Source organism: Marmota flaviventris, chromosome 2 (assembly GCF_047511675.1).
Source record: "Marmota flaviventris isolate mMarFla1 chromosome 2, mMarFla1.hap1, whole genome shotgun sequence".
Taxonomy (NCBI): domain Eukaryota; kingdom Metazoa; phylum Chordata; class Mammalia; order Rodentia; family Sciuridae; genus Marmota; species Marmota flaviventris.
In genome coordinates this window covers 6,562,132-6,585,024 of record NC_092499.1, presented here as the reverse complement: position 1 = coordinate 6,585,024, position 22,893 = coordinate 6,562,132, and the positions used below count along the sequence as shown (strand labels likewise).

Below are 22,893 nucleotides of genomic sequence, written 5' to 3'. Positions count from 1 at the left end.
TATCCTGGGAGGGGCGTGAGGGTGCGCAGGTGTCCTGGGAGGAGTGTCAGGGTGCACATGTGTCCTGGGAGGGACGTGAGGGTGTGTAGGTGTCCTAGGAGGACTGTCAGAGTGTGCAGGTGTCCTGGGAGGGGTGTCAGGGTGCACAGATGTCCTGGGAGGGGTGTGAGGGTGCACAGATGTCCTGGGAGGGGAGTGTCACAGGTGTCCTGAGAGGGACATCAGGGTGCCTAGGAGTCCTGGGAGGGGGTGAGGGTGCCCAGGTGTCCTTTGGAAGCCTCTGCACAGGGCCTGGTACTTCGTCTGGCCAAAACCTGAGGAACGTGAGTCCCCTTGCCCTCCATCCCACTGCTTCCTCCTGCCACCCCTGCTGGCTACCTGCAGCCCCTCACCCTCTGTGTACTCCAGGGCTGCAAGGCTCAGTCCCCTGCTCAGCTGCTACTGCTCTGGCTCTGAGAGCCCTCTAGGGTCACGGGACTCCTGTTATTGTCTCTCAGAACTTGTCGCCTGCTCTATTGTCAGCCATTGGTCGGAGACCCTGAGACGGTTTCCCTGAGGCCCATCTTTCCTTCCATCAGTGACTGTGCCCCAAGAGCTGGTGAGCGCAGGGAGTGTGGAGGTGTCCTGGAGAGTTGGCCAGACTGGGGGTGGCCCGAGCCCCTTCCTGTCTGCAGGGTTACAGGCCTCTGCACCTGATGACCCGCGTCCGGCCTGGGTGCCTCTGCCTGGCTGTGAGGGCGAGGGGTGGGCAGGAGTGTCGCCTGCATCCGCTCACTCTCCCTGAGCAGTGGCTGACAGTGGGCCCAGCCTCCTGCCCCCCTGTCTCCCCACCCCTCCCGGGACACGGGCAGGTGATGACCTCTCGTTGGAATCCGTGATCAGATCTTCCTGTCAGAGGCTGGTGCTGTGACAGCCTCTGAGAAGGTGCCGTGTGAGCACCAAGTGTGTCGCAGACCAGGCCCACATGGTTCTGGGCAGCAGGCCAGTCACAGAAACTGAACTCTGCCAAAGAGAAAGCGTTCTCTTCACAAGGTGGAGAGATGGAGAGAAGTCTCGAATCCGTCTCCCGAGGGTAGGAATCGGGTGTTTATGGGAAAAGAAGCAGGGGGCTTACAGCGTGGGGAGAGGAGGACTGAGGTGGAGTGACCGTTGGCCTGCACATGTGCGTCCCGCCTGCCCTTCCTGGGACACGTGGTGTTGTCGGACGTGGTGGTGCACGCCTGTGACCCCTGAGACTCAGGAGGCTGAGGCAGGATGGCAAGGTCGAGGCCGGCCTCAGCAACTGAGACCTGTCTCAAGATAAAAATGGAAAGGGCTGGGTGTCGCTCAGAGGAGAGCCCCTGGATCCAATCCAGGGCCAAAGGCAAAGCAGGGGGAAAATGAGATGAGGTGTTGGCGTGATCTGGGGAGAAGCTTCTGTCCTCCAACTTCAAAAGTCACCGTAGGGCTCTGCGCAGCCCCACTGAAAGGTCAGCGGTTACAACCCAGTGGCAACCCCTGGTCCCTGGAGAGGGCCCAGGCACCTGTTAGCATGACCCACTTTCGGCAAAGCTAGCAGGAGCAGAGTCGTTGGTCGCTCTGGGTGACCCTGAATGAGCAGGCAAGGCGGGAGAGCCTGTCCAGCCTGTCTGGCCTTCAGGCTGGAGCTGCTGCTGCCCAGAGCGGCCTGAGGAGGTGACGAGGACGCCATTGCTGACGTCCCTCTTGTGGAGCTGCCTAGTGCCTCTCCCTGCCTCGCTCTCCCCTCTTGGTTATGTTCCCCGCGTGCCCCACCTCGTGGCCTCCAGGATGAAAGGCGCCCCTCAGTCCCACTGTTTAGGAGGTGTGGGTGTCTGAGGGAAGTCCCCCTGAAGCTGGGCAGTGGGCCTCCAGGACAGCAGCGGCTCCCCAGGAAGGCTGGTGGTCCACGAGGGCGTGGGGCAGCAGAGCCTGGGCGCGTCACCGTGGCTCGGCCTCTGTCCCCACACAGCTCTTTGTGTGCAGCTCTGCCTGCTGCAGGCTGGAGCTGGGTGACACCAGGGAGGCACAGCCACCTGCTCTGGCCAGTGCTTGTTGCTCCACCTGAAATCCCCCTCTCCCTTCATTTGTCAGTGGTGCAAACAAGCTCTTTGTTTTGACTTTGGCGAAACTTGCCGGAGGGAGAGGAGGGTAAGCGTTGTCTTGTCACCAGGGGCTGGCCAGGCCCCTGCCGCGTGGCAAGTTCAGCTTCCACATTTGACAAGCTTGGGACACTGAGGCCAGTATCTCGAGTCCCAGGCTTTGGGCAAGTCCCAGGAGCTTTTGGGGGACATTTCATATCCAAATCACAACAGTGTGTACCCCACCTTGTAGGTGAGGATGCAGGAGATCGTGTAGGGCACGTAGTGCATGGTGGGGGCAGAGCTCAGGCCAGGTGCCCTCCCTCCCACCACCAGCCCCGCCTGGTGCCTTCTGGGAACAAGGCCATTAGGAGGTGGCCCTCAGATGAGTGTCCACCACGTGCCTGCTGTACAGAGGAGAAGCACCACAAGTGCTGAGCACAGGGGTGACCCCAGGCCCACACGGCTGTGTGCAAGGCCAGAGATGCGTCTGGCAGACACTGGAGCACAGCACGTGACGGAGCTGGTCGGCAGCCCCGCAGCCTGGCCCAGCGCTGGGCCCCTTTTGGTAGGGAACGGTTAGACCCACAGCTGCCCCGGGTCAGCCTCCTCTGAACAAGCATGAACGTGGGGCCCTGTGTCTTCGTCCATTTGTGTCTCTGTACCAGAACACCCGAGGCTGGGCAACCCATAATGAGTAGGGATTCACTGGCCCACTGTCTGGAGGCCAGGACGTCCAGAACCAGGGGCCTGGCACTTGGCAGGGGCCTTCTTGCTGCACCGTCCGTGATGGAAGCAGAAGGGCATGAGTGTGAGCCCCCCAGGCTGGACTCACCCGGATGACGCTCGGGTTCCACGAGAGGGAGCCAGAGGCCACCCGCCTCTTGAAGGTCCCACCCCTCCTCCCCCCTTGGCCTGTAGTTCTGAGGAGCCTCTTAGGCTGTTTTCACTCAGGCCACTCCTGCCCAGCCCCCACCTGCTTTGTCCCCCAGAGTTGGTGGCCGTGCCTTCCCACTCACCTTCACAGCTCAGCACAGTAGAACACACAGCGTGGGAGGCCCGCCAGGCCTGAGCTGAGTGCCCTGTGTCCTTGAGGAGCCCGAGGTCTGGGGCTGGAAAGAGGACAACCCCTGTCACTGAGATATGACCAGAAAGTTGTGAGCTCTGTGGGAGAAGCACACGGGTGAGGTGAAGCAAGGAGACTGGGACTGGGGTCCTCGGGCAGAGGTGACTGTCGGGCTGGGCCTGGGAGCCTCGGCAGAGGGATCGAGTAGTCCACAGAACACTCAGGTGGGGAGCACTGCGGGGTCGGCTAGTGGAAGGACGCAGGTTCGCCTTGTCCAGAAGCAGTCACGGGTGAGGCCAAGCCTGAGGAGCCCTGACTCATTCAGAGACCTAGCAAGGGTTGGGTCTGTGTGCTCCAGAGGTGGCTTAGGCTGCAGCGCCACTGTAGAAAGCAAGTAGAGAGAGGGTGGGGAGTAGAGGCAGAGCCCAGTAAATCCATTGGGCGCACGTCCAGGAGGGAGAGGCTGAGACAGCTGGGGTGGACGGAGAGGCCGTGACTCAGGCGGCACCAATGAGACGCTGACTTCTGAGCTGTGGGAGGCCAGGAAGGAGCATCAGGGCACCTTCTCCCCCTGGATTCTGCAGGATCCCAGCTCAGCTCAGGAGACAAGAGGTGACTCCATGTGTCCTCCACCCTGGCCTCTGGCCACATCCTGCAGGGAGGTTAGCTTAGCACCAGGACATCTGGGCATCTAATACCTGGCACTGTCCCACGGGCACCTGCTCCTGCCCAGGACGCAGCTCTTTCTCTGCAGTGGGCTGTTGCCTGAAGCTTCCCAAGTGCCAGCAGCTGCCCTGAAGGAGTCACTCTTCTCCCTGTCCCTCTGCCCTGACCTACCATGGGACCACTGGGCCAGTGGGAGGGACCAGGAGACAGAGGGGACCGGAGATCTCACGTTTGAAGTGTGTCTTAAGCACAGGGTCATGGTGCCCTGGGGGACGGGCTCCTGTCTGCCTTCCCCTGCCCTCCAGAGAGGCATTTGCTGAAGCAATGCGGGGCAGCTCAGGCCAGCAGGCCTCATGAGGAATCCAAAGTGCATGACCACAACAGACCACTGTGCACACTGTCTGCCATCCAGGGTCCTGACAGGAGGGGAACCGGTCATAGTGACCCGGTCAACAGACACAGAGGAACTTGCAGCAGTGAGGGGAGCCCAGGCATCCAGGCCTGGGTCCAAGGAGGGAACCAGGCCTGACTAAGGCTGCACAGGTTGCCAGGACAGGAGCTCAGCCCCAGGAGAAGGACAGAGTCCGACTCAGGGGCGGGCCCAGCTGCCGAGACCAGGTCCCAGAACAAGACAGAGATCCACTGTCCCAGCAGAGCCCTGGGCCTGGGCTAGGCTAACAGCAGAGTCCCAGCATGTGAGGCTGGGGCATCTCAAAACCTTCTGCCTCGGCCAGGATGAGGGAAGGGGCAGGGACACCAGTCCACTGTGGACACCAGCCAAGAGCAGCTCCTGGCTCTCCTGGGACCTGTGAACCCTGCACCTCAGTCTTCACGCTGGTCTCCACTGACACACAGTGAGACTGAACCTATGACACAGGGTGGCATTTGTGGGTACCTTTGCCTTGCTCTGCCACTTGATGTACGTAAGACTGCTAGTAAGTGACCTGACCATGCTGGGCCTGGTTCTTCAGCTGTCCCAGGTCTGTGAGGGAGCAGTCTTCATGGCTGTGAGAACTAGGATTCAACCGGGACGTTGCTCTAGAGCTGTTCACCTATTCATTGCTCATGTTCCTAAGAACAGGGTGGGAAGGAGCACACGGACCCTGGCCTCTGTGACCCGGAAGGCTGAGGTGTCCCCCACATCACTGTTGATATTGGGGCCCTCTTGTTGTGCCATCTCATTCAAGGGTGGAAACAAAGCCACTTGCCCAGAGTCCCTCCCCCAGTCATTGTCTCAGCTGGCAGAGAAGGCACAGTCGGCTCATTCCCAGGCTGGCTGAGCCTGGACTCTGTCTTGACTGTGGCACAGGGACCTGAACGCACTCCCAGCAGCAGTCCTCTTCTGACCACGAGGTTCCCCCACAGGCCTCGCCTGGTCCTGGCTCCTGCCTTTGGGGCCCAGGTCGGATGCGGCCCTGGAGGCTTCAAGTCAGCCCTGAGCACAAGAGTGATAGCAAGACCCTGCTCCCCCCAGCTGTTCCAGACTCCTGCTGCTGGCAGCAGGGTAGCCTTGGGCACAGAGGACCTAGGCTCTGCCCCCAGTTCCAGCTGGGGTTCTGACACCCACCCTCTCTGTGTCAGTCCTTTACCCAAAAATGCTGGTGTGATGGCGCACACCTATAATCCCAGCAACTCAGGAGGCTGAGACAGGAGGATCACAAGTTTGAGGTCAGTTTGGGTAACTTAGCAAGAACCTGTCTCAAAATAAGATTCAAAAAGGGTTGAGGATGAAGCTCAGTAGTAGAGCAGCCCTGGGTTCCATCCCTACTGTCACAAAAGAAAAAACAATTAAGTGGAATAAAACAGGCATATTGGGTCTGACCCTTCCAAGTCTGCTGGTGATTTTAGGCTGGAGGCAGTGCCAAGGGGATCAGGAGGGACGTGGCAGTTAAGGAAGCAGAAGCAGCAAGTGTCATCTGAAGGCAAAAGGGGGGTCAGCAGCTAAAAGGGACAGTTTTTAACCAGGTGGAAGTCTGGATCTGTTGCTGTCCACACTGCGGCTGGCGAAGGAGCAGGCGACAAACTCCTTACTGCTCACAAATTAATCTAGAGTCCAATTGGCAGAAAATAACAGGTTTTATTCAAAGCCAGCTTTAATGGAAATTGGGAGAAACTTTTTGCTTCAAAAATTCCATTTTTGGGTTGGGGATGTGGCTCAAGTGGTAGCGCGCTCACCTGGCATGCATGAGGCCCTGGGTTCGATCCTCAGCACCACATAAAAATGGGGATATTTGTCCACCTAAAAAAAAATAAATAGAAATAAATAAATAAATATTTTTTAAAAAAATCCATCTTTGGAGGGTGAGGCAACCTTTTAAAAGAGAAGAGACACGAGGCAGGACAATAGGTAGGACCTACCCACGTGCAGTAGAGCCTGTGCTGGGCAGGCCAGGCTCCGCCCTCAGGCCCCCGGTTCGGTTTGGCCCTGGGCTTCACTCAGCTTGAGGACGTTGCCTTCAGTGTCAGGGGCCCCACCTTCCATTTGAGTCAGATCCTGTGTATGGCTGAGAGGGAGGAGCCCCGAGAAGGGAGAGAGGGGGTGACAGCAGTATCAGTGCGTGGTGCAGGTGCAAGAGCTGCACTCTGTCCGGAGGCCAGGGCCATCCCTCTGTGGCAGGAGGAGCAGAGGGGCGCGGTCGGGCTGTTGGTGGGTCTCTTGCCTCCACTGACCACTCTGCTCTGTGCTTCTCTGCCCCACAGGCCCCTCCACCCAGCGTCAGGTGCAGAATGGCCCCTCTCCTGAGGAGATGGACATCCAGAGAAGGTAACCCACACCCAGCAGCGGCCAGCCTCCCAGGTAGTGCTAGGAGCGTCCTTTAGTGAGCGAGGACACCGTGCAGAAGGATGCGGGAGCCCGGGTGTTTTACAGGGAGGCCGCTGGCCTTCATTACACAACCCTGCTAATAGCCTGGCAGGACCCACCCGCTGCCCATCTGTCACTTACTTCCACCTTCCCAAGGGCACCAAGAGGTAGTTTTGACCTGGGGGACTTGCCTGTGGAGAGGTAGCTCCCAAGGGTCATGGGGTAAGAGTGATCAGCCCCCACCAGGGGGACGAAGGGCAGTGCTCTGTCCTGAGATCAGAGAAGAGGTCTTAGTGGCCCTCTGTGGGGTTGCTTCCCAGGGTCACATTGCCAGGAACTGCTCTCATATCAAGGCCTTCCTATTCCCTGACCTGTCCCAGTGCCTAGGAGTGGGAGCCTTAGGGTGAACCATCCTGAGCCTCCGTCTCCAACGTGGTGATCATGACCCTGGGCAGGCAGCATTACCCTTGCTTAGCCCACCTCCAGCACGTGAGGAACCAGATGGGCAGACGCTTCCCAGAGTGGGTGTGACAGGCTCATTTTTGTCAAGCCACACCCACAGACCCGCAGGCCTGCCTTCCAGAGCCTCAGGAGTCCAGAGCCTCAGGAGTCCAGCTCTTGGTGGTCCGGGAAGGTCTTAGTCCTCACACCTCCCAGGGGGTTTGTTTCTGCGTTGCTGTTTCCCAGATAGGCAGTGAATCCCGGAGGGGGATGGCTCAGGTCAGCAGAGGCTCTAGAGAACAGGGCAGACAGGCAGGTCTGATTGCAGCACAGCCCCCAGAGGAGGGCCGGCAGGGTGCCCCAGCAGGACAGGAGGGAGGGAGAGTGCACAGGGGCAGGTGGCTGCTGCCCAGATCCCCCAGCTGACCCCCAGCACTGTTCAAACACCAGCAACACTGCCCCCTCTGACCCAAGGCCCAAGCCAAAGGGAGGCTTGGCCGTGGGCTGCAGGGGGCTGTCCTCAGACCAGGGCCAGCCTGAGTCTGAACCGCAGAAGCCAAACACCAGAGGCAGAGACCTTCCGCCCACTGGGGGGTCATTCCAGACCTTGGTGGCCCAGGGAGAGATGACTTCCTGGGGCCCACACAGTGAGGCAGTGACTCCAAGCACAGGAAACTCATTTTCATGCAAATACTATCATAACTTCAGACCCAATTTTTAAATATTTTTTGGATATCTTTATTTTGCTCTGGTTTCTGAGCATGTGGGTCTGCGGAGGTGGCAGGGGTTTGGGTGATGCTCTGGCAGTGGGTGGAGAGGCCCGGGGGTGCCACTGGGGCTCCTCACATACCTTCGATGCCCGGGGGGCTTTTGCTTCCTTTTGTTGGCATCAGGCATGCCCCTTACAAGGGCCCAGGGCAGGTGGCTGCGTACTTGCTTAACAGACAAGCACTTGGGGTCCAGGAAAGGGAAACAACTTGCCCGTGGTCACAAAATCGTATGAGTCACGGACGGAGCCAGAAAGCTCCCTGCCCGGACGAGGCGCCTGTCTTCATCTTCCGCACAGTGCTCCCTCAGCCTCCACAGCCAGAGTCCCACGAGTTCGCCACACACCGAGAATGCTGGCCATGGTCCCCGGACCCACGCTGCCCTGGTCCTTCCTCATGTGACAGAGACCAGTCTGGAGCTGGCCCCAGAGCACCCGACCTTGTGCCTGCGTTTGGAGTTCTCTCCACGCAGGTGCAGCATTGCTGCTGTCCCTAAATGATTCCAGAAGGCCCTTCCTGTGCCACCATCTCAGTCCCTGGATTCTGTGCATGTATTTGTGGGTCACTGTCCTCACTCAGCCAGCCTTTGAGAGCACCCTGAGGCCACTCTGCCACGAGATGTCAGTTCCCACGGAGGTCCATATAACGTGGTCTGCAGCTGGCCCTGGGTAGGACGGGGCCTGCAGCCTTTGTGTCTGTTTCTCCGACAACCAACAGTGCCTGGGAATTGCCTCAGGGAGCCCAGCCAAGTGCGCTAGGAACAGGTGTTCCTGCGGCAGACCAGTCAAGGCCACGGACCCCCAAAGCCATGGGCGCCTATCAGCCCCAGGGGAAAAGCTTGATCAGGCCAGTGGGTAAACCCACACCGGCCGGAGGTTCACCTGGGCTTAGGAGGCCACCACACACCCCATCTGAGAACCCAAACCTGACCGTGCCCCGTTCAGTGGAGGCAGCTGGCGCAGTGGTTCTCGAGTGCTGGGGGCCAGCTCAAGGCTCTCGGAGCCGGAGCCCATTGTGGCATCTGGCTCAGCACCTGCCTGGTTGCCTTGCAGACAAGTGATGGAGCCGCAGCAGCACCGTCAGGAGTCTCTGGAGAGAAGAGCCTCATCCACAGGTGAGAGCCACCCTCTAGCGCCCACACAGAGCTGGTGGTAGCCCCTCCGCCCAGACAGGGCCGGGCACAGCAGGCCTCCAAGGAGCTGCTGATAACACAACCTTAGAGCACAGCGGTCGTTTCAGATGGGTGGGGAACAAGAGACCAGAGCAGGATTAGGGGCCACTGAGCTTGGTCCAGCCTGTCCACTGGCTTTCTGGCCCTCCTGACACTCGTTCCTCAGTGGACATTCAGGAAGACCCTGATGTGTGTCAGGTGCTGGGCCGGGGACACCAGTGACAGGGCCAGGGACACCAGTGACAGGGCAGAGAGCCCCTATCCAGCAAATGCTCAGGGAAGTACAGGGCTGGAGGAGGAGGCCCAGAGGCGGCTGGGTCCAAGGGGACTATCCTGAGGAGAGGCCACCAGGCTGTCCTCAGCCCTGACTGCAGCTTGGCACATCAAAAGAGGAGGCTGTCGTGTTGGCTACAGGCATAGGACGTGTGTCCTTTGCCTTGTTTCGTTTGCTCGAGTGTCCTCTGAAGTGAGCAGGTGAACACTGTCCTGGTTTTCTGGAAAGGAAGCCAAGCCCCTGGGCACCCTGTTCTTGGAGGCCAGCTGTGCCTCCCCCACTGCCCTGCTGTGTTCCTGGTGTGGGCCGGGCCCATCATGGAGGGCCTCCCATGGCTCCGGCCTTGCCAGCCCAGCGCTCGCCCCTCCAGCACCTGGCTGCTTTCTGCTCCTCCCCACAGCCTCTTCCCTCCTCTCCCTCACGCCCCCTCACCTAACTCTGCTCTCCTGCCCCATCTGGCTCCCTCCCACAGTCCTCCGAGAACTCCCGCTGCACGGGCTCCTGGGCCCCGGGTGCCTGCTCTGAGCGGGGGAGGTCTGTCTGCTTCAAGACTGCTTCCCACGAGGCCTGGTCCCTGGGCGAGGAGCCTGTGGCTCTTCAGCAGCACCCATCACAGTGCCTGTGCACGGTGGCGGCTCAGGCAGCCTCGGGGGGCGGGGGGCTGGCTGGATGCCCAGTGGAGCTTGGGCACTCAGCACTGCTCCCTCACCATGTCCCCATTCAGCCGTGGAACCCCGCTACCTGCCACAGTCCCCAAGGCCAAGGGTTGGTCCCAGTTACATCTGGGAGACCGACAGCCCCTGAGAAGCACCTGGGAAGGTGCTAAGTGAGGAGAAGGGACAGAGGCAAAGCCCCAGCTCGCGCTGCCAGAGCCTCCTCTCCCGCGGGCAAAGCAGACAAGAGGAGGCCCAGGAGCGCTCCGCACAGGTGTGACCCTGTGGGTCCCACCAGGCTCCCCATCCAAGGAGACCAGAACAGGGCGTCATTGTAACAGGCCCCAGTGCATCCCCAGGGCCTCCTGAAAGGGGCAAACCTTGATCTGTTCCTGTGCCTCTCAGGAGCAGGCTGCCCTCTGTCCTTCCTCCCAGGGACCTGAGGTGAGATCCAGGCCCAGCCCCAGCTGGGGCCCAGGGACCAACTGAGCCCCTGTTCCATTCCAGGGCCGGTCCTCCCACCGGGACATCCCTCATCTGCAGCCAGCGCCCCCCTCTCATGTAGTGGGCCTCCGCCCCCACCCCCACCCCCCGTCCCACCCCCACCTACGGGGGCCGCCCCCCCACCGCCACCCCCCCTGCCGGCTGGAGGCGCCCAGGGGGCCAGCCATGACGACAGCTCCGTGTCAGGACTGGCCGCCGCCCTGGCTGGGGCCAAGCTGAGAAGAGTGCAGCGGGTAAGATCTGGCCTGGGGAGCAGGTCGGGGTGGGACATCTCCCGCCCACTGTTGCCTCCCCTGTGGAGTCTGAAACAGTGCCCTCCTGTGCCCTCAGCCAGAAGATGCGTCTGGAGGCTCCAGTCCCAGCGGGACGGCAAAGTCCGATGCCAACCGGGCGAGCAGCGGGGGTGGTGGAGGAGGCCTCATGGAGGAGATGAACAAACTGCTGGCCAAGAGGTGGGTCTTCTGCCTCCTGACCCAGGGCTGCGGGAAGCTGCTATCCTGGCTGGGCCCCACGTCCTTTGTCACCCAGGGCTGGCCAAGCAGACGCAACTATGGCTCACATTTCCGCCCATCCGAGGTGTGAGCCAGGAGTCCTCTGAACTCTAACTCCCTCTCATCGGTGCGACAAAGTGTTGAAGCATCCGCTGCGTCCAGCCGTGTCCTGAGCAGGAGGGCCTTCGGGGGAATTTCAGAGATGACCCAGGGGGAAAAGAGGATAGTCCCTGCACTTGGGATGTCAATGGGGAAAGATGCAGTCCCAGGCTACGAGTGCTCTGGTGGCTGTGGGGGGGAAGTGCCCCTTCCTCTGGGACTCAAGGCCCAAACACACCCCGGCGTGGCTCCTGACCAGACGGGTGCCTGGACAAGTCGCCTCCTGCATACCCTGATCCCCACACAGTCTGCTGGGGGCCGGGCGGGTCCAGCAGGGAGGCAGCTCCTAGGTTCTGGGTCAATGTGAAAACCTCAGGCATCTTTTCCTCCCCTGTGTCTAGGAGAAAAGCAGCCTCCCAGACAGACAAGCCCACAGACAGAAAGGAAGACGAAAGCCAGACGGTAGGCCCGCCCGCTCGCTTGGCCTGCTCTGCGCAAGGGAACTACCCGGCAGGCCTTGGGCTCGGGGGTGTCCCGGCTGGGACATCCACATGATGGATGCCTCACTGGGTGACTCGCGGGAGTGGCGGGAGGGCCTCCCTGGTGCAGGTCCAGGCAGGTCTGCACCCCGGGCACTCCCAGCCAGGCAACGCTCCCTGGAGCTGCCACCCAGCAGGGGACAGAGGCTGGCAGAAAAGCCAGGCTGCCTGGGAGTGCAATGCAAGGATCCCAGAGCCCTGTAGGGCCCCGCGGCCCCTCGCCCTTCCCTGGCCCAGGGAGCTCAGGCACAGTAGCCCTCAGAGGGTGGGACCAGACTGCGCCTGTATGGGGAGGGCCTGGTGAAGCCCAGGGTGGTTTCTATTTTCAAATTATTCCTGATCCCAAAGACTACACCTCAGCCCACCAAGTCCAACAGGAGTGGCCGGGGAGCCATGGCAGAGGGACCTAGAAGCCCGGGCACCCGTTCTTGGCCACATCCTGGGCATGGTCTGGCCCCTCAGAGCCCAGAGCCCCCTCTTGCCCTTGTCCGGCCAGTTCCTTCTCTAGGTTAAGACAGACTCCTGCTGAGACCCCAAAGCTTAGGGGTGAAGTACACGGGGCAGGATGAAGAGGGACTAGAGGTGCCACGGTGGGGACCAGGGCCCATGTCCCTTGCCTTCCCCTCCCAGTCACCAAACAAGCAGCTTGTGTCTAGTGGGCTCCAGCCTCCTGCCACCTGCTCCTCGAGCTGCAGAGGGTGCCTTGCTCGGGCCTGGGCACATGCAGTTCCCTCTGCCCACCAGCCTGCCCCTCTCGCCTGTCCTTGTCTACATAATCCTTCCTCTCTAGAATGTGACCTCCTAGACCCCAGGCTGGGAGGCTCCGTCTGGTCCCCCTGCCCCTACTTCTCCCCAGCCTTATGTGGTTCCGATGGCTATGCTGACGCACTTGCTCCAGCCAGGTCACAGGCTGGGGGCCAGGCTGGCTCCTCGCTCACCCGCTGTCCCCTGCTGCACACACAGTGGGGTCAGCCAACCTCCCCGCCACAAGTTTCTACAAGTGCAGAGGCCTGCGTGGCCAGGAGCCACGGGTGGGTTCAGGGTCACTACCAAGTGTCTCATTCCGGCCACAGCAGAGGGCCTTAGGTCTGCACAGGCTCTTCTTACCGCGGATGCTTCACAAAAAGAGAGTGGCTCTCACACCCAGGATCCAGAAGAGAACCCCAGTCTTGAAATCTTCAGCCCCATCTTCCCCCACCCCACCCTTACTGGGGATTGGACTAGGGCTGCCCTACCACTGGGTTACCCCATCCCCTGGCCCTTTTATTGTCATTTTGAGACAGAGTCTCACTGAGTTGCCCAGGTGGCCTAAGATTCGAGATCCTCCTGACTCAGGCTCCTGAGTCCCTGGAGTGACAGGGAATGCCACTTCACAGGTTTCCTCCTCTTTTATAATAGGCCTGGCCACTGCTATTTCTTGCTCCCCTGGGCCCTTCTCACACCAGAACTAGCCTCCAGGGTGCAGGATTGCAAAAGTCCCACACACAGGCATGCGCACGCTGACTCTCACAGCAGCTGGTATGTTCTTTTTTGTGCCTTTCAATATTTACCAAATTCTCTTCAGTGAACATGTACTAGTTTTATAGTTAATAGAGAACAAATGATTATTATTTAAAAGAAGAAAATAGCTCCCAAATCAGAGTCAAGTGACACAGGCTGGCATTCTGCCACTTGCCAATCTTGTGATTATGTTACTGCTCTGTGCACCCTGAGCAAAGCTGCCCCTTGGCTTGCTCTAGGCTGCATCGCTGACAGGAGGGTGTGGGCAGCCTCTTACCCAGCCCAACTGAGGCACCAGGTCCCTTTTATGCAGGGAAGACTTTTTTAAATTATAATATAAAGACATTGAAGGAAAAACATTCTAATTTCTTAATGACTCTTATTGTACCCATATTACATTTATTCTTGTTGGCTTCTTTGGGCCCTGGGTTCCAGACACGTGTTAATTGACATAATCCATTACTCAGCTCTTTTTTTAATATATAACTTTATTTTATTTATTTTTACGTGGTCCTGGGGTTGAACCCAGTGCCTCGCTCGTGCTAGGCGAGCGCTCGACCCTGAGCCCAGCCCAGCCCCACTCAGCTCTGGTGGTAGTTCTCTTCCTCAGGACCAGAGACTCCCAGAATTCATTTGCTCACCCCACAGGTATTTGGGGGTTCCTGCAGATGCCAGCCTGTTCCTGGTGTGGGGACAAGTGGTGTGTGAACACAGGCCTGGCCCCTCACGGGTCCCTGTTTGGACGGGGGTGGGGTACTTGGCTTTGCACCCAGAGTCCCTGGACTGGGAGGGGCCTGTGGGAGGCCCAGAGTCCCCACCCCAGCCTCACATCGACCAGATAAGGAGAAGCAGAGTGCAGACCGAGCGTGACAAGGGCAGTAACAGATGCAGACATGGGCTCTGGGTCCGGAGGACACTAGTGCAGTCTAGGGTGGCAGGCATCCCTGGTCAATATCCTGCATAGCAACTGCATGTGTGTGGTTTAATAAAAGCAGAAGTCATGTTTACTTAATAAATGTCATTTTCTTGATAGTGAAAAATCTTTCCAAAACACGTGCCCCCGTCATGTTAGCTTCATTACTGCCAGATCGCTCACATCTGCTGAGCACCTCTGCAGATTCCTGGCACAGACGTGGCCGACACACACTTGCCCACTTGGTAGAGCTGCGGTGAGCTCTGTGTTGCAAGGGAGGGACCAAGAGACACTCTGCTCCTGTGAAACTCACTTGCAGCCTCCTGGGAGGGGCAGAGATAAGCACCAGAAGAGCCCAGAGGTGGCCCAGAGGCCCGTTAGAAGGCGGGTTTGTGCGTGGCTGTTGGGGGATGAGCTGGAGTTGGCCGGGTGGGGCTAGAATACAGGGCATCTGCAAGGAACGCAGGGAATGAAGCCTGGGGCTACAGGTGGCATGGGGAGGGCTGGGGAGGGCTGGCAGAGGCCACACGGATACCAGGCAGGCACCAGGCCCGGGCCTGACCCAGCAAGCCTCCTTCAGAGCCAGGGGGTCAGATCTCAGTTCAGCTCAGCCGGCAGCAATGGGGATGAACTGCAGGCTGCTGGGGGAGGGCAGAAAGCTCAGCGCAGATTCTTGCACATTGTGCTGTCTCAGTGAAAGGGAAGCAGGTGCTCCTGGGGTGGTCCACAGGCAGGAGCGTGGCTGTGGCAGGTCTGTGTCACCCTCGCAGCCAGTGCACCCGCGTGACCCTCGGTAGGACACCTCGTCCACACAGGGGCCAAGTAGTGCCAACTTGACTGGCGTTACAGAGACCCCCAAACCATCTCACTCCTCCAGAAATGCAGCCCCAGCCCTGCCAGCTCCTTCACTGGCCATGGCAGAGAGGACGTAGTTAGGAGGGTGATGAGCTCAACAGAGGAGGGGCCTGGCCTACAAGGAAGGGCTGGGACCCTGAGCTGGTTCTGCTGGCCACAGGTTCCTCAGGAGGGCGAAGTGGTTGAAGTGGGTGATGGGCAGAAGCCTGTGAGCCCCTCCACAGGGCACTGGCGAGGAGAATGTAAGACCCCTGAGGTCAGGGCTGGACAGGGTTTGGGGACCAGAAGGAAGCTCTGGGCTCTCTCTCTGCAGAGCCTGACCTCTGCAGCTCTTCTTTCCCGACTGTCACGTGCCCTGCTGGGATCTGGGTTCTCGTTCTTCAGTGTTGTGTCTTCTTTTGCTGATCACACAATGGTCACGCGTTCACCGAGACATTTGGAAACAGGCTGTATCAGTGACCCTGGACAAAGGCGTCCTGCCCTAGCCCAGGCGGCCTCCCTGAGGAGACTGACGGAAGCAACTTTCTCTCCCGTTTTAGGAAGATCCCAGCACCTCCCCCTCCCCAGGGACCCGAGCCGCCAGCCAGCCCCCTAACTCCTCAGGTAAGAGGGTTCCACCTGACCTAGGAGCCTCCAGTCTTAGAGCAGGAGGGAGGGACTCTCGGGAGCAGAGCCCAGGCCTGTGGAAGCCCAGCTCGTGAGCTCCCACATTTCCCCGGGGGGGCTGAGCAGAAGCACAAGGGGCACTAGAGCAGGCCCCTGAGAGGACCCTGCGTCCCACTCGAGGGAAGGCACTTGCCAGCAGCGCCCACCCCAGGATGGAGACAGCGCCTAGAGCTTGGGGTACACTCTGGGGCCAGCACTCGTATGAGTGATTTTTTTTGTCATATAGTTTTGGGTTTTGTTTTTGTGGTGCTGGGGATGCTACCAGGGCCCCCCGTGCTGGACACACGCTGCACCACTGAGCCACACAGCCAGTCCAGGAGGAAGTTTAAACATTAGAGTCTGGGTCTCCTGGTAATGCCACCTCGATCTGCAGACACCGCCCAGCCATCTCACTTCCCCAGAAGCGCAGCCCCCACCCTGTCGGCTTCCTCCTGGCAGCTGTGGCAGAGGGGGCGTAATCAGGACAGCCGGATGGCTCAGCAGTGGGAAGAGGATGCAGGGGCGGCCGCTCAGGCATTTGGCAGACCTTGCTCTGCACCTGCTCCACACCAGCATGCGGGGACCACGCGGGTCAGGCTGCCCCAGCCCAGGCCGATGCAGCTCTTGCCGGCTCTTGGTGTGTCTCACAGGGTTGTGGTGCCCCCCACACCTTAGCACAGGTAGCTGGCTATGGTGGGATCGCCAGTCCTCCCTCTGGCTCTCCCTATGGTGTTGACTCACCAAGAGCCACAGAGTCTCGGCTGGTACACAAGCTATTGAGCGGTTAAGTGGTTTCCCCAGCTAGGAGTTGAGGCCGCTTATGGCTATGTGTTTTGCTTAAGGCCATAGCCCTTATGGTCCCAGCTCTTGTGCCTGCAAGCCTGAGAGGTGGCTTTGAGGAGACCTGGCCAAGACCCGAGGTTGGTCTGCAGGTCTCAGCTCAAGCAGAGCAGCCTCCTCACTACCCCTGGGATTTTGCCTTCTGGCCCTGCGCATCCTTTAAAGCCACTGAATTCCCTCTAGGCCAACACATGTCTTTAGTACAATGAATCATAAACTCGTCCAGGTTGAGTATCCCGAATCCAAAATTCAAGTGCTCTGAAATCCAAAATTTTCTCATAAAGTATGCAAATATTCCAGAATCTGAAGCCCTTCTGGTCCTGATCATTTGGATCAGGGACACTCATCCTGTAGTTCTTACTTAAAAGACAAACCAGCCTCCAACCAGGCAGGCGAGCGCTGGGTGGGACGCAGGGGAGGCTGCAGCAGGAGTGAATGGGATTCCAGGCACCCGGCCACCCCACAGCCAGTGGGGCAGTCCTGCTTGCTCACCCTGTCTGGGAGTCCCTGGCTCCCTACCTGCGGGACCTGCTCCTTAAGAGATGGGGCCGTGGTGAGCGGAGATGAAACCAGGTCACACATCAAAGAACAGGAGCCTGAGTCCTGAAGCAGGGGAGACGGGGTGACAGGGGGTGACCTGGGCACCAGGTACAGCTCCACTTGAAGCAGATCTTCCTGCCAAGGGCTCTGCACCCTTCCTGCAGGGGGCCCTGCTAGAGTGTGTAGGGTTGGGGTGGCCCGGGTCCTCTCAGATGTGTGGCTCTTCATCTATGAAATGCATTGACAGAGGCTGGCCGGAAGCCCTGGGAGCGGAGCAACTCGGTGGAGAAGCCTGTGTCTTCATTACTGTCCAGGTGAGCTGCCCTGGGAAGGCCTGAGCCGCGACCTGGTGGGCAGAGGCGGGTGCTGGCGCCGATTCACGTGTCTGTCTCATTCCATTGCCGTAGAACCCCGTCTGTGGCTAAGAGCCCTGAAGCCAAGAGCCCCCTTCAGTCACAGCCTCACTCTAGGTACCGAACAACCCTCCTGTGTCCCAGGCTCTGGGGCTTCCTCTGTCCCCTTTTCCACAACTAACACCCCCAGCCCTGTCTCGCGTGGTGGCACTTAACAGCTTGCTCTGGGAAGGGTGGTGTGTCCCCTCAGACCTGGGGAAAGGTGGAGCTGGAGGGACTTCAGGGTCACACAGGCCAGCCCCTTCCTCTCCTGCCTAAGGAGAGGCCAGGCCAGGAGGAGAGAGGCTGCCAAGAGGCAGGAAGTGAGCTAGGTGTGAAGGGGAGGCAGCCGTGTGGACAGACAGACAGAGCAGCTCGCCTGCTGAAACTGGCCCTGGGCTCAATAGTCCAGGACCGCCCCACACCCGCCCCTCCAGTGTGGCGCCCCTTCCCTGCCTGCAGCACAGGGAGCCAGCCTCTCGCGGCTAACTACACTTGCCAAACCCAACCCAGTGTGACCACAGGACAGAACACTGGGAACTGAGCTTGCCCCAAAAGTCAGAGACAGACAGCCCCAGTGTGCCTGCATTTGAAGGCCTCTAGAGCCCACCCCAAGAAACATCTCCACTGTCCACTGCTCACTGAAGGAAGAGCCTCCTGCCACAGGGCAGGTAGCAGTGGAGATCGGTCTTGCAGAATGAGCAAGGTAAGGAGCAGAGCCCCGGCCCAGCCCGGCAGACCTGGCCATCAGCAAAGCAGAGGGACAGAGAGGAGACTCGCAGTCAGCCAGGCTGTGTGCCCAGAGGAGCTCCGTATAAACAGGACAGCCGTGGCTCCTCCAAGGCACAGGCTGTGTCGTGGCCAGGGACAGGCTGTCGGGAGCGGGCTGGGCAGGCCTCTGGATAAGACATCGTGAGGACAGCTGCAACCGCCCCCCGCAAGTTCAAAAGACCCTAACACAGGACCGCGGGGCTGGAGAACAGAGGGGACGGGAGGGCTGGAGGAAGGCAGCTGAGAGGCTGGCTGGAACTAGTGCCTGGGAGGTCACTCTGGCTGCGAGGAAGGTGACCAGAGCAGGGGAGGCTGGAGCCTGCAGCCCCCCAGCACAGCTGGCATTGCCTCTGGTGGACTTGGGTCGGCAGCCATGTTCTGCGGGCAGTTGTCCCTCACTGGGCAGGAACGTGGAGTGGGGTCTCTTTCCAGCTTGGAGACAAACCTGTCCTCGATTTTCATAGATGGCTCCAAAAAGGGCAGGCTTAACCCTCCCTCAGGCGTGGGCAGAACCCTCCCTCAGGCGTGGGCTTGCTGGGGTACACTTGCTTCTCCCGGAGGGGCTGTCAGGCTGAGGTGGGAGAGCTGAGGCCTGGAGAGATGAAGCAGCTGTCCCAGGTCCCAGCACCTCCTGCTGCAGTGGGACCTGCAACCCACAGAACGGGGCTGACGTGCCAGGGGCCTCTGGCCGGGTGCACTTGCCTGCTGGGACCACACTGGGCCTTTCTAAGTCCATCGAGGAGGGCACAGGGCACCTCCCTCTCCTCCCGCATTCTCCTTCCCTGCAGAGCACATGGTCCTCGGTTCACCAGCCCGTTGAAGTCTGAGGCTGACCCTCAGCAGCCGAGCTGGCTCTGCTCGAAGGATGTGCACATGTCAGCTGTCACGCCCATGAGCCTCTACCTGACTCGGGCCACATTCATTTCCTTGGAACAGGCTCCAACTGCCATTCTGTTCACAGGGGGAGGGAAATTGGTCCAGACGACATGTCTGCCCTGCGGCACCAAGATCCCTTTCCAAAAGACCCTGTCGTTAGATCGGTGCTGTGCGAGGAGATGGGGGGATGCCCAGGGAGAGGCATTCAAATTCAGATCAGTCACCCTTAGTCCAAATCTTTTCAAATAAGTACAGACCATGGAAGCCAAAGCAGCAGTGCCACGTCCACGAGGTCTCTTGAAGGAGAGAGGCAGCATCAGTTACCAACACCAGGTGCTGGTGTGGGTGGGAGGCGGTGTCCCTAGGGCATGGCTACCTGGGACTTCATGTTGAACTCAATGCCACACTGCTGGGTTTCCCCAAGCCTCGGCTTAGCCAGGAACACGGTCCCCACGCTGAGGAGCAGGACATTGGTGCTTCTTCCACAGGGGGCAGTGGGTGGGTGGAAGACAACTTCCATCAGACCTTCTTGGAGGAGGAATGTGGTCACGGCGCCCACAGGCGCCCACAGGCACCCTTGGCGGTGGACACTGGGCATTACTGACTTTTTTGAGCAGCCTAATAGTGACATGGGTGAACAGCACCAGGACTACCAAGGGAGCAGCCTGGCCCTTGCGGGGGACCTCTGGCACCCCCAGACTTCCCCAGTGCAGGGTGCCTGCGGGCTCTGCCGCCCACTGGTCTGCACCTGCCGTTCCTCTCCCAGGGTGAAGCCTGCTGGGAGCGCTAACGACGTGGCCCTGGATGCCTTAGATCTGGACCGGATGAAACAGGTGAGTGTCTCCTTTCCTCAGGGCTGAGCAGCCAGCAGGCACGCCCAGGGGGGCCACAAAGGCAGGCAGGGAGCAGCCAGAGGAGGAAAGGGGGTGCCCATGTTCATAGTTTGTCCCCAGCTCCTGCTGTCACCAGAACAAAGTGATCCTCCACCTTTTGGTCCCCCCAGCCTGTCTCAGGGGGCCTCTCCCATGGGACAGCCCTGGGTTTCACCAGTGTGCACCTGAAGAGTGGTGGAGCATCTGCCCCCACACCCCATACTGTCCTTCCCCAGCTGGGGACGCACCAAGGGCTGCGAAGGGCAGGGTGAGGGCGAGACCCCCGGCCCTTCACCTGGAGGCTCTGCCCACAGGAGATCCTGGAGGAGGTGGTCCGAGAGCTCCACAAGGTGAAGGAGGAGATCATCGACGGTGAGTGGGCTGCGCGGGCAGCACTGTCACTGGGGCCCCATGGTGGAGTGTCCTGAGAAGGGGCAGGGTTGTGCAAGGAGCAGGGAAGGCAGTGCTCCTGCCAGCGGAGGTGGGGCCAGGGCCCCTTGTCCCCCCAGGCTCTGGTTGTGGGGACCCAGGCTCAGGAGAATTGAGTGGTTTGCCTAAGAACACCACCTCCCCGGGCTGCTGGAAGATGGGCCCTGGTCCCTGGGGGAAGCCCAGCGGATATTCCAGACTTCTCGTTCTTTATTTCATTATCTGTCATTGACATTGCTCTCTGGCCTGCCACCTCCAGTCACTGGTTTTGGAGTTCTGAGGGCTGCTGCCTTCCTGGGAGGGGCTGCTGGGAGCCGGGAGCTGAGCGCCACCATAGCCTGCCTGGCCCCAGCAGCCTCTAGCCGCAGAGCAGGGCGGGTCCCGTGACATCCGCCCAGGCCTTTGAGGAGCTGTCTCAGATCTGCAGCCAGAGGAAAGGGGAAGCTTGGGCAGGGCTGGCTGGCCCAGGACAGAGCGGCAAAGTGCAGCCTGCGCCACCCCCACTGGCTGTCCCCTCCAGGAAGGTGAAGTCTCAGGCTGGGTGGCTGCCTGTGGGCCCCAGGGCATCAGCAGTGACCTGGACGAGAGAGTCCTCTGAACTCAAAAGTGGCAAAGGCTGATGGCAGACTCCAGAGGGCAGAGGGTCCGTGGGGGGCCGCAGACCCAGGCCCCTCCTGCTGCCTGGTCCTGGATGTTGGCTCCTGGGCCCAGGAGGTCTGTCCGGGGAGAGGCCAGAGTTGACACGGAGGACACCAGAGGCCCTGGGAGGATGTGGGGAGGGCTTGTGGGGGCGCAGGAGAGGAAAACAAGCTGGGGGCAGCTGGAGGAGGCGTGCACAGAGTCAGGACCCAGCAGTCAGCAAGGTCTCCTGCTGCCACTGGGGAGCCCAGCACATGGCGCCCACTTTGTCAGGGAGGGTCCCAGGTCCTCTGAGCAGACCCAGATGCCACCCATCCAGACCCTATGAAGACGCCTGAACCTCAGCACACGGGGCAGTCCCCCACCCGCCCCGGAGAGCCCTGCCCCACTCTGGAGCTGAGGCATGAGAGAGGCCTGGCCATTCCAGACCCCAGCCAGCAACTTCTGTGCCAGAGCAGGTGGTGGCAGCAGGGACGGTGGCAGGAGTGGCCTGTGAGACCAGAGACCTGTGCCAAAGCTGCCAGTAGGCCGCGCCCTGTGTGGCCTCTGGCAACCCATGGGGGCTTCCAGCAGCCCGGGCAGGTCCACGGGGTGTGGCAGGCTCCCCACGGCTGCCCCTGAGCCTCCCTCTCTGTCCTGTCCCTCAGCCATCAGGCAGGAGCTGAGTGGGATCAGCACCACGTAAGGCGACCACCACCCGGAGGACAGCAAGGAGCCCCCGCCCGGCCTCCAGCGCACATGGAGCGTGGGAGCCAGGATGCGCTCCACCTAAGTCTCAGCCTGTGATCAAATTCAAAACGAGGAAACAAAGTTCAACTCCTGGATTTTTTTAGATTCTATCTGACACAGAATACCAGGTCTATTCTCTTTTTTTGTATTTTATATTTGCTTATTTAAGTGTACATTTCTTTGGTTTATAGAGGACACCCCCAAATCAACTGCTTCATTAGATGGTTTCCAGGTTTCCTCCAGGTGACGCTGTGAGCCCCTGAGCTGGCAGCGAGGGGCCGGCTGGGCTCGGCATCCCGCACAGCACGGCCACCCAGCCAAGCTCCGCCCCAGCACCTCGGTGTTGTCTGTCCACGCACCACGTGTTATGTCCACACAGTAATAAACCACTTACTGTCCACACCATGGGCTTTGGCTTTCACTGTCTCCGGCTCCAGGTTGCCCTGGTTGGGGACGCCCCTTTTCAGGGAAGGGGCCAGGGCCAGGGCCAGGGTGCGCAGCAGTGAGAGCAGCAAGAAGGGCCTCCCTTGGGAGCTAGGCTCAGTCAGAACATCCCCGGGACCCACGGGGTGGGCCGGGACGTCTTGGGCTCCACCCCCAGATGTTCTGGGGCCTCTGGTCCTCCTGAAAGGAGCCACACGCCCCAGGCCCCCAGCTGACAGGCCCTCAGCCCAGCCACTGCCTGGACCACCACAGGGACGTGTGCTGTCTGCACCGCAGGGTCTGGAGGATGTACCTGCTCAGGTGGGGAAGTGGGCGCCAGTAGGGAAAGCCACCCCCACCTGCCATACAGGCTCCCCTGCGCCTCACAGAGGACCCTGGCCTGGGGTGGCAGCGGGGACAACCCACGCCACCTGGGGTGCATCCCCAGCACTAGCTCTCCATTGCAGCCAGGGCAGGGTCTGAGCCTTGACTTGGGGGACCACCATCCATGAGGCCAGGAGCCCAGGCAGTGATAGGCCTTGATGTCCTGGCCACCATCCCTCAGGCCACCCCATGTGACTCCCCGCCCCACCCCAGATCCCACCTCAGGCCCAGCTACTCTCGGGGCCCAGCCTGGCTGATGACGAGAGGCCTGGTCCTTGAGGTACTGTATCTCACTGGGGATTCCCGAACCCTCAAAGACAGGCGCGTGGTTGTTCTGCCAGCAGGAGTAAGAAGCCCGGCTCTGGGAGGCAGGGGCTCCCACCCTCTCCCTGCGCCCCCTTGACACTGCGTACTCAGGGCCATCTCCAGAGGCACCCCCAGGGTCGGGACAGGCCAGGCTACTGATAGGCACTGCCTGGGGGATATGTGCTGGTGGAGGGGGCAGAGGTCAAAGGACTGCTGTGGGTGGGGTG

General features: G+C 60.2%; 1 protein-coding gene across 6 annotated transcripts in view; it reads left to right on the top strand.

The window, feature by feature from the left end:
* Evl (Enah/Vasp-like) overlaps positions 1-21,955 on the top strand; it is a 143,694-nt gene extending 121,739 nt beyond the window's left edge. For 5 of the 6 annotated variants that reach the window (XM_027946713.2, XM_027946714.2, XM_071607546.1 and 2 more), the window contains 11 exons: positions 6,511-6,574; positions 8,874-8,935; positions 10,427-10,656; positions 10,754-10,875; positions 11,415-11,475; positions 15,360-15,423; positions 17,093-17,159; positions 17,253-17,315; positions 19,651-19,717; positions 20,071-20,128; positions 21,472-21,955. In XM_027946713.2, coding sequence (XP_027802514.2) covers positions 6,511-6,574; positions 8,874-8,935; positions 10,427-10,656; positions 10,754-10,875; positions 11,415-11,475; positions 15,360-15,423; positions 17,093-17,159; positions 17,253-17,315; positions 19,651-19,717; positions 20,071-20,128; positions 21,472-21,509 — 896 coding nt within the window. In that variant the 3' untranslated portion in view covers positions 21,510-21,955. The remainder of the gene's footprint in view (positions 1-6,510; positions 6,575-8,873; positions 8,936-10,426; positions 10,657-10,753; positions 10,876-11,414; positions 11,476-15,359; positions 15,424-17,092; positions 17,160-17,252; positions 17,316-19,650; positions 19,718-20,070; positions 20,129-21,471) is intronic. The other variant, XM_071607545.1, reaches the window with a different exon arrangement.
* Positions 21,956-22,893: the final 938 nt, after the last annotated feature.